Source organism: Odocoileus virginianus, unplaced genomic scaffold, assembly GCF_023699985.2.
Source record: "Odocoileus virginianus isolate 20LAN1187 ecotype Illinois unplaced genomic scaffold, Ovbor_1.2 Unplaced_Contig_23, whole genome shotgun sequence".
In the NCBI taxonomy this organism is placed as follows: domain Eukaryota; kingdom Metazoa; phylum Chordata; class Mammalia; order Artiodactyla; family Cervidae; genus Odocoileus; species Odocoileus virginianus.
This window is the reverse complement of record NW_027224340.1, coordinates 172,148-186,332: the sequence shown is the minus strand read 5'-3', so window position 1 is coordinate 186,332 and position 14,185 is coordinate 172,148. Positions and strand designations below refer to the sequence as shown.

The following is a 14,185-nucleotide window of genomic DNA, read 5'->3' as shown; positions in this document are numbered from 1 at the left end:
CCTACAGACTTGTGACTTTACATGTGAGAAGAGTATTTGAACTTCACATGCTAACCAGCATTACCTGGGCTCCTAGCATTTCCAGCCCAGTCACATGAAGTGGTGTCAGAACATCCCTTCCATCCTAGGGTCTGAAAAATATTTTCTTTGTGTTTTACTCATTCAGCTGTCTACTGGTAGGTTTGTAGTTCATTTAGAGACCACCGCTGTGTGTGTTGTTAGGTTAGGATCTGCTTTTGCTTTTCTCCATTGAGGGAGGCCGTTTTCTCAACACTTCCCACTGAACAACCCGCCCTCTTGCCATTTATGGTGGAGCTACTGTTGCCATGTATTAAGTTCCATTTGAGCAATGTCGGACCTGAGCTCTTTGAGTGCTCTTTGAGGGTCTCGAGTGCTCTTTGTTAATTCCCAGTATTTTAGAGTGTCTTATTGTCTGTGGAAGAGATTTCATTTTTTGTTACGTTATCTGGTTGCTTATTGCCAAAGAAGAGAAATGTTCCTTTTTCTAAGTTTTAAGATAAATGCTTTTGCCTTCTTTAATAGAGAAAAAGTATTTAAGGTGATATATTTATATATTTTTGTCTGAAAAATACTCAGTGGATATTTTATATTTTATATTTCACACTGAGTTCCATAAGTGTGAGAATAAAGTGTTTTGCTTTCATTGCTTTACAAATAGCCTGTAATTTTCCAGCTGGTATCACTTTTCATCCAAAGGTTTTGTAGACAGTGTTTCATAAACCCCAACAGTTAGATTTTTGGGAGTCAACTTTTTATTACATATTTCTAGTCTAATTTTGATCGTTTAAAAGGCATACTTTAAAATATTTGTATTCTTTGTGTTGTCATCTACAAATCTGCACTTGCCATCTAGCTCTACAAGGATTAAACCATTTGCTGCTTGCTGGCTTTCAGCACCCCCTGAAATAAGATCAGGGTGGAGAGCAGAAAAGAGGTGCTCTGTGGTCTGGGAAAAAATGGCAGAAAGGGCTTTCTTGGTGGCTCGGTGATAAAGAATTTGCCTGCCAATGCAGGAAACACAGGTTTGATCCCTGATCCAGGAAGAGCCCACATGCCACAGAGCAACCAAGCCTGTGCACCACAGCTACTGACCCTGTGCTCTACAGACTGGTAACTGCAACCATCGAACTCACGTGCCACAACTACTGAAGCCCGAGTGCCCTAGAGCCTGTGCTCCACAACAAGGGAAGCCCCTGCAATGAGAAGCCTGTGCATGGCAACTAGAGAGCAGTCCCTGCTTGCCACAACTAAAGAAAGTCCGCATATCAACAAAGACCCAGCACAGACAATAATAAATAAATAAAGTTGGTTAAAAAAAGGGCAGAACAGTCTTCAGATAGTTAGATATTTTCAGGAGCCAGTTTTTCGAGCCCAATTCTTATATCTCCTCATAGCTAGAAAAGCACTAAAATCCTTCATGGTGACCAACGCTCTTCATGACTAGCAGAAACCTTCTGCAAAAGATATGTGCTTGACTACATGTACTCCCTCTTCACCAGAGTCACACATCTAATGACCTCCCCCCTAACTCTTTGGAACAGTTTCTTAGAGCTATCTGAAGTGCTGTCTCCCAGGCTATGGTCTTCAGTTCAGTTCAGTTCAGTCGCTCAATCGAGTCTGACTCTTTGTGACCCCATGGACTGCAGCACGCCAGGCCTCCCTGTCCAGCACCAACTCCTGGAGTTTACTCAAACTCACGTCCATGAGTCGGTGATGCCATCCAACCATCTCATCCTCTGTGGTCCCCTTCTCCTCCAAATAAAACGTAACTCAGGGACTTCTCTGGTGGTCCAGTGGCTAAGACTCTGCGCTCCCAATGCAGGGGGCCCAGGTTCGACCCCTGGTCAGGGAACTAGATCCCACATACTGCAACTAAGACCCAGCGCAGCCAAATAAAAATAATTATTAAAAAACAAAACAAAACTTAATTCACAACTCTCACCTGCATGTCTTTTGTCAGCAAGGTCTAACCGTATGGTCAATTTATGTAGATGTTCCATGGATAGCCCCACATCTATGTAACTAATGTGAGTTTTCACACCTGGGCGATCATTTACTGATGGAGGGATTGTTCCTCCTCAAGCAGCATCATGTTTTTATCAACCAAAACCTGTTTTGATTGCAGGCACCTGTGTATCTAAGTCCCTAGTCCTTCCTGCATTTATAATCGCTTGTTGCACCAACCCACTCATCCGCGGGGCTCCCAGAGTTTCCAGCACCTCGCGGAGGCGTGGGGAGGGCTGCTCCCGGGTCAGGAGTGGAGCCGCCGAGTCGCTTCTCCTCCCTCAGCCTAGAGCAGCCATATTGGGCGGGGCTGGACGGGTCTGCAGGCCGGAAGTCGAGGCGGGACTTCCGGAGCACAGCCTGGAGGCAGAGCCGCTTGGGTATCTCTGCGTTGCGCTCTTCCCCGAGCGGCTGTGGGTGGCGGGTGTTCGCGCGGTGGCGTCTTCGCGTTGCTGATCGCGCTACCGATGACTCCGATGCACCGGCGGTGGGTGCTGGCCCCGGGAGGCCTGTTTCGGGTGCGCGTGGGGCCGTGGAAGCGTGCGCGGTTTGCAGCCTCGGAGGGCCCGTGACGGGAGGGCATGTGAGGGGCTCCCTGTGGACGCTACGCGACAGAGCCGAGCACTCCCTGCCCTGGAGCCGGGCGGCGGGACCGCTCGGCAAGGCAGCTGCAGAGCGACCGGCAGGTGTGCGCGAATAGTGTCTGACACGTGTGGTTGGGGCGGAGGAAGGGCCTCGGGAATTGGTGCGAATGTTAGAGCTGTCCGGAGCCGGGGGAGAAATGAATGGGGTTGCCGCTTGGCGCCCGATCCTGCCTGGAGGCCCAGTCGGTGGTGCATTCGCCCTCCGGGTGGAGAAGGGGCTCATGGAACGGGGACAGATTTATTCTCCCCCAGGGGAATGGGACTGAGGATGGGTCAGGCCCATCTTGTGGCTGTCTGCAGTGGAGTAGTGGCTGGTGATTCTCACAGTTGTGTATTTGCTTAGCACCAGGTTGAGCATTTAGCCAGACGAATCAGCTTCCAAGCTCATTGGTAGAATCCAACTCCTGAGGTTGCTTTTCCCTTGCTGACTGTCCTTATCTCCTGGAGACCGCACTCCTTGCACATGATCCATGCATCTGAGTCAGCAGTGGCTCGCGTGATTAGATTGGGTCCACCAGGTAATCCAGGCCTATAGCCCTAATTTTCTCTGCAAAATCTCTCTTGCTAGGTAGTGTAGGTCCCAGGGATTAGGATGTGGACATGGATGGGGAGGAGCATCCTGTTACCTCTTGGACAGGCTCCCGCAAATACTAAAGTGGGGAGAACAAGATGTAAAATGACATAGTTTGGTGTAATTTATAATAAAAAGGCAAAGAAAAAATACTCGTATTTGCTTGTGTAAGCTTAGAGTAATCAGGATGGGCATGTTGGAAACTGGGGATGGGCACTGTGGCAGGCTGGGAGATGTTTCACCTTATGTTCTCTTTAACCTTTTGAATTTTGAGCCATGTGACTGTGCCACTGTTCAGAGGCAGTGATAATAACTTCCAAGATTTTAAAATGAACTGAATAAATGCTACAAAGGATGGACTCTTCCCCTGGGAGAGAGAGAGAGTGAAGCTTCCCCCTGCTCTGTTCTATTGCTTCATGGATGAGTGCCTTGAGTCAGTGTTCTCCCTACTTGTGCACCATCTCTCCGAGTGGCCACACCAGGTGAATCTTCCTGAGATGTTTCATTAATTCTGCCTCCCTGTGGAGAAATGCAGCTGGTACCTCACTTTCCTCAGGCAGTCAAAGCCTCTTCCAGTCTGTGCACCCCGCCTTCCCCAGGAACTGCCTCTGAGCTGGGTTCACACCTCTGTCCTGTCTCCTGCCTTCTTCTGCCTTTCCAGCCAGGACCTGGTTTAAATGCCCACCTGCCCCAGGCTCTGCCCCTTCTCTGCTACCTGTGCCCAGTGCACCTGCCCATCTCACTGATGTATTTGCTGTTATCTGTCTCCCCACTGAAATCCGTGAGGGTGATGGTCACACTGACCACTGTCCTCAGAATACCTTGGCATATAGTGGGTGTTTTGGAAACACTGAAAGCATGAGTCCAAGAGGAGAAAGTCAGTCCAAGGGTTGGGAGGCAGTGTCTGCCAACATTTCCTGCCTTGTCTTCATTACTGAAGGACAAAGTGGTCCGTGGTACCTGCTTATGGTGCAGTGTGAATCGGGCCAAGGGATGTTGCCCCCTCCTCGGTGGGATGCTGGCCAGGGCATGGTGCATTTGCTCAGAGACAGGACAGTCGGGAGGGGGAGAAAATCAGTAACTTGTCCATATAGGGTCCCATCCTGTGCCTGATTGGGCATGCCTCCCTACTTGTAGATGCCAGTTAGAGCTGGAGATGAGCCCCAGTCTTTAGAGTCTTCATGGGGTAAAGGATGTTGGTACCTCAGGACTGGACAGATTAGCCAGGGAATTTGATGTGGATGCAGAAGTGAATCCTGGGACACCAGCGTGAAGAGGGAGCTAAGGAGGAGTCTGGGAGGGAGCCAGTCACTGGTGCAGTGGGAGGACAGCCCAGGAGGGTGGGATGGGGACAACCACTGCAGATGCCGCTGGGCGGCAGAACTCAGGCTGGCCAGTAGAGTGGCACTGTGATGTGCCGTGCATGTCTGTAGTGAGGCTCGCTTGGCAGCCTGGCCTCTGAAGCTGCTGCTCCCTGTGGAGGTCAGTTGGTCCACTTTCAGGGCATTGTGTCAGGATCGGGGTGGCCCACCGCAGGTGCAGGCACCATGAGAGCTGCTGCCTCTTACCATGGCACTCTTGGGCTCTTCCAGATGTGCTCATAGGCCCTGTAGGTCACCTTGCTCTGCGGTCAGCATCTCATTCCTTCCCACCTGTGGCCCTGGCTTGTGAGTCTGTGTCTCCTTGGCTGGCTGGCCTCCATTGGTTCCAGGATCAGGAAATGTGGTATCAATCATCAGGCCTTCCTGAGGTCTCAGGGTGAGGGGTGGAGGGAGTGACCCCTGCCTGGTGTGCCAGTGAATCCCTGGAGTTACCCCCTCTGCACACTCACCTGTGTCCTTGCTGGTCTCCAGGTCCCAGCCATGCCCAGCCTCAGAGTATGCTCTGAAGAGGCAGCAGTGGAGCTCTCAGTTCCTGGACCATCCCCTTGGGCCCCTAGAGCCCAGTCCTGTGTGGAGTGAAGCTCCTGCCAAGACCCACCCTGGATCTGCACTTCACGGTTCCCTCTGTTGTGACGCTGAGCCAGGAGCCACCTCCCCTCACCAGCAGCCAGGTACTGGGCGTGCATTCCCCACTGATGCACTTGTTCTGGGGAGACTTGGTCTACATCCCCCTGCACTTACCTCTGGAGGTGTCCTGTCAGCATTTGGGGCAGAGTGCCTTGTGGCCTTGCAGGGCCAAGGCTGGAGGTCAGAGAGAAAGTTGGCCTGGCACCAACTGCCCTGGTGCCCTGAGCAGGACTCTGGTTTATTCACCTGAAATAGAGGGTGTGACATGATGATCACCAGCTGAGCCCTGCCTAACTTCCTTGCCAGACTGGTGGCAGTCAGACTGCCCTCAGGTCTCTGCCCTAATCCAGGCCTTGGCCCTGTTCCCTCCTGGCTGCATTCACACTGCCCAGCTGCTCCCATCCCTGTTAGAGACCAGACAGTCCTTCCTGGAGACACCTCACCAAGTTGCCTCTTCTGTGGCCCTTTCAGCAGGGATCAAGGGTTGCTCACTGTTAGCTTTCCTTGCTGGGATCTGATGATGGCTGTTTTACAAGAATACACCTACCAGGAAAGTATTATACTGAGGACATGTGGGCAGAGTATCCTGGACAGACTCTGTGGCCAGAGAAGTTTGGGCTAAGTGCAGAGATGGTCATAGGTATGTTGGAAGTATGAGATGGGTAGAGGATGAGAGGCATGATGGGGCCAAGAAGTGGCCCTGAGGGAAAAACTTGCTGCTAGATGACCAAAGGTGTGCCAAGCAGAGAATGGCGAGTTAGGTCAAGACCCTTGCTCCAGGGAGAACACAGGTTGATGGTAGCTCATGTTTTAAAAGCCACTATAGGGCAAAATAGTGGAGTAGGCAGGTCCAGACACCCAGTTCTTCACATAAACTATTAAAACAAAAACAAGTAGAAGCTATCAGGACCAACATAGTCAGAAATCTAGAAAACAGGTTTACAGCAACCAAGCAAATGCTGAATCAAGAAAAAGGCAACTTAAAAAGGAAAGCTTCACAGATACTTCCTGGTTCAGCAGCATATTGAAAGTGAGCATCCTGTGTTCCCAGTGTGGGACTTGGTGCTTGCTTCCAGAGGAAGCAGAGCAGAACTTATTCAGAAATCACTTTGTTCTTCCCTGTGTGGGGTTGGAAAAAGAGTTGAATCAAAGTGTTTGTCTCTGTGTTGCTTAACTCAGAATTATTTGGTGGAAATTGCTGGGCTCAAAACATAGAAACATGAACTGAACTCCCTCAGGCACTTGGGATGTCACTTAATAGTACAGTCAACCTCCTAAAGCCCAGGAGGGAAGGGCGGAGAAATGAGGGCATTCTAAAGCACCCTTGTGTATCAGGGAGTTTAGAAAGCCATGTATAGACCCAGGATAGAAGGTACACTCAGAAAAGACTTATGAAGATTGTAGTGTCACCTCCAGCTGATCTCTGTGATCTGTGGAAGCAGGAGCCATGCAGAGTAATAATTAGTGCTGAAGTAGTGTCCCAGTGGAGCACAGTAAATATTGTCAAATGTCCAGTTTTTGACAAAAAAATCATAAAGAATACAAATAGACCGAAAATACAGCTGGCCCACTCAAGGGAAAAAAATTAATTGACAGAAGTATCCCTGAAAAAGCACAGACACTTAAACAGATTATAAATAGGCTGTCTTAAATGTGCTCGAAGATCTGAAAGAAACCATGGACTAAAATCTATGTACGAATGAACTGAAAAAGTCAGTAGAGATAGTTGTAAATATACAATTCACATTTTATTTATTATAAAAAGAAACAGAGTGGAAATCCTAGAGCTGGGACTTCCTGGTGCTCCAGTGGTTAAGGCTCTGCTTCTCACTGCATGGAGCACAGGTTCGATCCCTGGCCGGGGAACTAAGATCTCACATACCTCATGGTGCAGTCAAAATAAAGAAGTCAAATGGAGGGAGAACTGAAGTAACTGAAGTGAAGAGTTTTCTGGAAGATTTCAACAGCAGGTTTGAGCAGGCTATAGAACTGCTGCACTTGAAGTTATCCAGTCTGAGAAGCAGAAAGAAAAAAGGTTGAAGAAAAGTGAACAGAGCCTAATAGACTTGTGGTGAAAGGTTGTTGCTGAGCTGTGAAAGATGCTGGGATTCTTGGCCTCTGGAGGAGAGGAATTCAATCCAGGGTCAGTGACAAGGCTTGACTGCTCAGAGCTTTTGTGTAATAAAGTTTTATTAAAGTATAAAAGAGATAGAGAAGGCTTCTGACATAGACATCAGAAGGGGGCAGAAAAAGTGCTTCCTTGCTAGTTTTCAGCAAGAAGTTATATACCTATTAGCAAGTTGCTAAAAGAAAATGTCTCAAAACTCAGAGAGTGGCACCAGGCCCCTCACCCACAACATGCATTTTGAGATAACATTGGCACAAGGTGAGTCATCCTGGGCCATAAAACAATTGACATGAATCTTGAAGAAAGGCAGATTTCCAAGCAAATACATAGTCTCATTAACATAGCTTAAGAGAACATTTGTGAGTAAAACATACTGGTTTATTGAGCCATTATCAGTTCTGATAGATGGAACCGACTTGAAGAAAGAGAGTCTAGGGTAAATACATAGTTCATTAACATAGCTTAAGAAAAACATTTCCATAAGAAAAACTCATTGGTTAGCTCAAGGTTTGAGAAAAGTTAAGTTCAGGTGGAGCCAGGTGTCGTCATGGCAACACAGAATTTTAAAAGAAACCTCCTTTTAATTTTGTATAGAGAAGGGAAAAAAAATCTGACACTTGTAGTTTGTTTCCTCCTGCTGCTTAAGAGAGAGAGAAAAATGTCTGACACTTGCAGCCTGCCTGCCTGTTACCCTCTCAGTGGGATATCACCAAGGAGACCAGCACGCACATGGGAGTCCAAGAAGGAGGCGAGAAAGACAGAAAGGGGCGGAAACATGTTATATTTGATGAAAGATGCAAAAAAACTTTGAACCTACATGTCCAGAAAGCTCAGTAAGCTCCCAGTAGAACAGATTCAAAGAGATCCACACTAGGACTCATTATAATCAAATTGTTGGAAGATTGAATCTTGAAATCAGCAAGAGAGAAGCAAGCCATCTTGTATAAGGGATCCTCAGTAAGATGAACAGCTAGCTTCTCATCAGCCCTTGGAGGTTGGAAGGCAGTGGGATGACATATTTAAACTGCTTAGAGAATGAAACTGCCATCTAAGAATTCTACATCTGGCAAAATTATCTTTCAGAGTAAAGGCAAAGTTAAGGTATTCTTGGATAAACAAAAGCTTAGGGTGTTTATCACCAACAGATGTGCCCTGTAAGAAGTGTCAGAGGAAGTGTTACCAGCCAAGAGGAAAGGGTATTAGGCAAGAGCTCAAAGCTATACAGAGAACCAAGGATTTCTGATAGAATTAACCACATAGGTAAGGATAAAAGCTAGTATTGTTGTATTGGTTTATAACCTCACTTTTTATCTCCTATATGATTTAAAAGACAAATGTGTGAAATGATCATAAACCTATAGTACTAAACATATAACATGTAAGGGTTCATTTGTGACTGCAACAACATAAAGGTAGCAACATATCTGTATAGGAGCGGAGTTTCTGTGTGATACTGTGGCTACTTTGGTTAACAGTTCAAACTTGGTGACTTTATTCTGAGGATTCAACATACAGCATGATGACTATAGTTAATAATGTATAGTGTACTTGGCAACTGCCGGGAGAGTCAATCTTGAAAAGTTCTCACAACACACACACACACACACACACACACACACACACACAGTGGTTAATGTGCAAGGTGATGGATATGTCAGTTAACCTTATGGTGTTCATCATTTGCATATATATGTGTATCAACTCATCCCATTGTGCACTTTAAATTTAATATGATGGACTTTCCTTGTGGTCCAGAAGTTAAGAATCCACCTGCCAATTCAGGGTACACAGGTTCAATCCCTGCTCCAGGAGGATCCCATGTGCCCCAGTGCAGCTAAGCCTATGTACCACAGCTACTGTGCCAGTGCTCCAGAACCCGTGAGCTGTAACTACTGAGGCCCATGTGCCCCTAGAGCCCATGCTTTGCAATAAGAGAAGCCACCACAATAAGAAGCCTGTGCACTGCAACTAGAGAGTAGTGCACCCCCCCACCCCTGCAACTAAAGAAAGATGATGCAAAACAGTGAAGATCCAGCACAGCCAGAAATAAATAAATTTATTAAAAAAAAAGATAACAACTTACATGATGTTATATGGCAATTTATTTCAATAAAGATGGGGCAAGGGGCCAAAAAAGCTGAAGGGGGAAGACCAAATTAGATTGTTCTAGGATGTTAGAATATTAATTATAATCGCCATGGTACAACTAAGAAAGTATCTTTAAAATATACACAAAAGGAATAAAGAAGAAAATCAAATGATATGCTACAAAAAATAAACTGAACACAAAGATAGTAATAGATCAAATGAGGAACACAACGGTCAAAGACACTGAAAAGATTCAAGAAACAAAATGGTAGAAGTAAGTCCTTCTTTGTCAGTAGTTAACTGTTAATGGTTTAAACTCTTGTCAACAGGCAGATATGTCAACAGGCAGATACGGGCAGAATGGATTTTAAAAAGTATGACCCAACTATGTACTGTCTACAGGAGGCTTACTTCAGGAGGTTTCCAAAGGAAAAAACAAGCTTAAAGTGAAAGGTAAAAAAGATATATTCCATGCAAATAGTAAGAAAAGAGACCTGGGGTTACTATACTAATATCAGACAAAGTAAACTATGTCAAATAACTGTTACAAGAGAAAAGAAAGATATTATATATTGATAAAGGAGTTAATTAATCAGGAAGATTGTTGTTCAGTCTCTTAGTCATGTCTGACTTTTTGTGACCCCATGTATTATAGCCTGCCAGGTTTCCCTGTCCTTCATTATCTCCCAGAGTTTGCTCAAACTGCTGTCTACTGAGTTGATGCCTTCCAACCATCTAATCTCTTGTCCCCTTCTCCTCCTGCCCTCAGTCTTTCCCAGCATCAGGGTCTTTTCCAATGAGTCGGCTCTTCACATCAGGTGGCCAAAGTATTGGAGCTTCAGCTTCAGCATCAGTCCTTCCAATGAATATTCAGGGTTGATTTCCTTTAGGATGGACTGGTTTGATCTCCTTGCTGTCCAGGGGACTCTCAAGAGTCTTCTCCAGCACCACAGTTTGATATATGTTGATAAACAAGTCAGTTAATCAAGAAGATAGAGCAGTGATAAACACTAAAAAGAACCCCAAAACATATGAAGCAGGCATAGATTTGAGGGAAGAAAGAGATGCTTCTACAGTAGCAGTTGGAGACTTTAATACCTCACTACCAAAAGTCAAGAAATACATGTAAACAGAAGTTTAGAAATGAAACAGGGAAATTGAGCAATACTATAATTAATAGACCTAATAGACATAGATATACCCTCTGCCTAAGGGAGCAGATACACAGTCTTCTTAAGTGCATATGGAACATTCTTCAATGTAGACCATATATTAGACTACAAAATCAGGCTCAATCAATGTTGAAATAATATAAAGTATCATCTCCAAGCAGTAACTGCAGGAAAATTGGAAAATGGACAAATATGTTGAAGTAAAACCACACATTCTTAACCAGTTGGTAGAAGAAGAAACCACAAGGGAAATTAGAACATACCTACAGACAAAGGAAAACAAAGCCACAGACTACCAGAACTCACAGGATGCAGCAAAGCCCAGAGAGGAAATTTACAGCAGTAAATGCCTACATTAGGAGGAGGATAGATGGGTCTTACAGCAGTACATAACTTCACATCCTAGGGGTCTGTGAGAAGAGTAAACTAAACCCAGAGCTGATGGAAGGAAATAACATTGGAGCAGAAATAGATTCTGGCAAAGCAATAAGAGAATGTAATTTAAAAGTTTTTTTGAAATGATCAACAAATGACAAAACAACACACTGAAAATCAAGTGAAAATGGGATGGGGACATTATTACCGACTATACAAAAGTAAAAATGAGTAAAAAACAGTTGCACACCAACAAATTAGATAACCTGCATGAAAGAGCTAAATTTCTCTTTTGAGACAAATTACCAAGAGTGACTTAAGAATAGGTAGAAAGTAAGAACAGACTTATAACAATTAAAGATTGAATCTATAACTTTTAAAACTAACAAACGAGGGCCAAATGGCATCACAAGACATTTAAAGGATTTATGCTAAGTGTTCTCAAGCTTGCAAACTATACAAGAGGAAGGATAATCAAAGACACCACAGGAGAAGAAAATTATACATTAAGACATTTTGTGACTGTATATACAAAACCCTCAACAAAATGCTAGCAAACTGAATCCAGCAGTGTTAATAAAAGTGTTATATCCCATGACCAAGTGGGATGTATCCCAGGAGCACAAGAGTGGTTCAACATAAGAACCAATCAGTGTCATTTACCACATTAATTGAATGAAGGGGAAAAGCTATAATCATTTCAATTGATGAAAAAAAAATGTATTTGACAAAACCAAATTCATTTTCACAATGAAAACACTGAGAACTCCATCCAAGGCAACTTCCTCAACATGATAAAGGGCATTCATGAAAAACCCACAGCTAACATCATGTACATTAGTTGCCAGGGTCCAGCCCCAGCAGGATCCAGGGGGTACCCTCAGGATGAACGGCGTCGGCGAGAGAAGACACGTGAGACCAGCCTTGATAGGGCCAAGTCTGCGAGGGAGAGAGAGAGAGAGAGAGTGACCAGACGGGGGGTGCAGCAGAGTCTGGCAATGCTTTATTTTTTACCGTAGCTTTTATACCCTAAGTTAGTACATTTCTAAGGGGAAGATAGTTTAACATTACATCAGCTTGTCCTTCACGAAACCAGGGTGTTTTCTGCATACTTCTTTGTTTATGAGAGTCTTGTACATTATCTTCTGGCCTTGGGGTTTATTAACATTTTATGCAAGTCAGGTGAATGTAAACCTATTTTCTGTTTCTATGGTGACCTTAACTGAAAGGTAGCAGTCTCATAGGGCAACAGTACAGAGTAGAAGTATAACCTTGTTAACACAAAAATTAATCCTTCTGCAGAAGTTGTCAGTTGCGTTTATCTAAGAAGTTTACCCCACACAGACTCTGCGGCTTCAGTGAGGCAGCCTCTGCCTAGCACTCCTGGCTGACAATTAGCAACCATCTCATTGTTACCACACTAGGGCTAAGCTCTTATTTTTCTAGATCTATATTAACAATGGTTTCTATAACACAACCTTAGCACATTAAGAGCAAAAACACAGCAAGCAAATGTTAACCCAATAACCACCTTTAGAATAATTTTTCTTGTGTTTTCTAATAGGGCTTCCTCACCCCTGAAGGGCTCTATGTCTATTAGGGCCTTTATATGATCAGGTTCTTTATGTTATTTTATGATTAGGGTATTATAAGCAATCATGCATATTAGTACCAAGGGCATAAACGCATTTGCCAAACAAACTAAAATACCAGCAAAGGAGTTTAAATTAAAACACTCCTTTCACCCTGGATAATCTCATAAAATACCACCACCCGGGAAACTTATTGATTAAAGTTCTAAATTGATTCTTATTTGGGAAGAGATCGGGGAAGGCCTTCTGCCTGTGTCACAGAAATTAGGGAGTAGTCTATTGAGGCAGGCATCAGAAAGACAGATATCATCTTTAAGGTGAGCGCCGGGGGCAGCTTTTCGGAATCCCTGAAAACCTGATCTGCCTTGCCTGTCAGGTTTTCTCCTCATGACCTTGTCATGGGTGGGATCTCGTGTGCCGGCTCCCAGCAATTAGTGAAATATTAAAAGGTTTTCCCCATAAATCAGGAAAATATGCCTGCTTTCACCTCTGCTCTTCAGTATTATATTGGAAGTTCTAACCAGAGCAATCAGGCCAGGAAAAAAAATAAAGGCATTCAAATTGGGAAGGAAGAAATAAAACTGCCTCTGTTTGTATAAGGCACAATCCTATATATATAATAAATCTCGAAGAATCCATTAAAAACCTGCTAGAGCTAATATTAAATGAATTCAGCAAAATTGCAGAGTACAGGTCAACACACAAAATCAGTTGTGTTTCTATACACCAACCATAGTGGGAATGTAGAATGGTATAGCCATGGTGGAATACAGTTTGGCAGTTCCTCAGAGTTTAAACATAGCATTATCATGCATGCATGCTCAGTCACTTCAGTTGTGTCTGACTCTTTGCAACCCTATGGACTGTAGCCCGCCAGGCTCCTCTGTCTGTGGATTCTCCAGGCAGGAATACTGGAGTGGGTTGCCATTCCCTCCTCCAGGGGATCTTCCCAACCCAGAGATTGAACCTACATGTCTCCTGCATTGGCAGGCAGGGGGTTCTTTACCACTAGCACCACCTGAGAAGCCCTGGCATTACCATGTGACCCAGTAATTCCACTGCTAGATACATATCTGCAGAATTCAAGGCAAATACTCATCAAGTACACATACGTCATGTTCATTACACTGTTCACAGTAGTCAAGAGGTGTAAGCAGCCCAGATGTCCCTCAGTAAATGGATGCAGAAACCAGATCTGTTGTGTCTGTACCGTGGAATATTATTCGGCCATAAGGGAGTGAAGCACTGGTACATGCTGCAGTGACTGAACCTGCAGAAACATTAGGTTGAGAGGAAGAGTCCAGACATCAAAAGTTGTGTATCATGATTTCATTCACATGCGAGGTCAGGAATGAGGTAAATCCATGGAGACAGAATGCAGGTGGGTGTTCACCAGGCACTGGGGGCCAGGAGATATGGACTAATGCACTGGGGCTTTGAGGTGATGGAAATGAAAGGTCTTGGAACAAGATACAGATTTTGATTGCACAACATTGTAAATGTGCTAAACGCCACTGAAGTGTTCATTTAAAACAGTTATTTTGTTTGTGAACTTCACCTCAATATATAACAGTAAAATGA

At 44.7% G+C, this 14,185-nt stretch overlaps 1 protein-coding gene and 1 non-coding gene across 6 annotated transcripts in view; both read left to right on the top strand.

The window, feature by feature from the left end:
• Positions 1 to 1,800: 1,800 nt before the first annotated feature.
• On the top strand, positions 1,801 to 1,873 carry TRNAG-CCC (transfer RNA glycine (anticodon CCC)). The gene has a single exon. It is a non-coding gene; the product is annotated as a tRNA-Gly (tRNA).
• A 496-nt stretch (positions 1,874 to 2,369) lies between these two features.
• ZNF250 (zinc finger protein 250) overlaps positions 2,370 to 14,185 on the top strand; it is a 33,831-nt gene continuing 22,015 nt past the window's right edge. The window contains exons 1-3 of one of the 5 annotated variants that reach the window (XM_070464348.1): positions 2,787 to 3,187; positions 3,515 to 3,722; positions 5,094 to 5,293. In XM_070464348.1, the coding sequence (XP_070320449.1) occupies positions 3,661 to 3,722; positions 5,094 to 5,293 (262 nt within the window). In that variant the 5' untranslated portion in view covers positions 2,787 to 3,187; positions 3,515 to 3,660. Of the gene's footprint in view, positions 2,712 to 2,775; positions 3,723 to 5,093; positions 5,294 to 14,185 lie in introns of those variants that run through there. The other 4 variants (XM_020884730.2, XM_070464349.1, XM_070464351.1 and 1 more) reach the window with 4 other exon arrangements.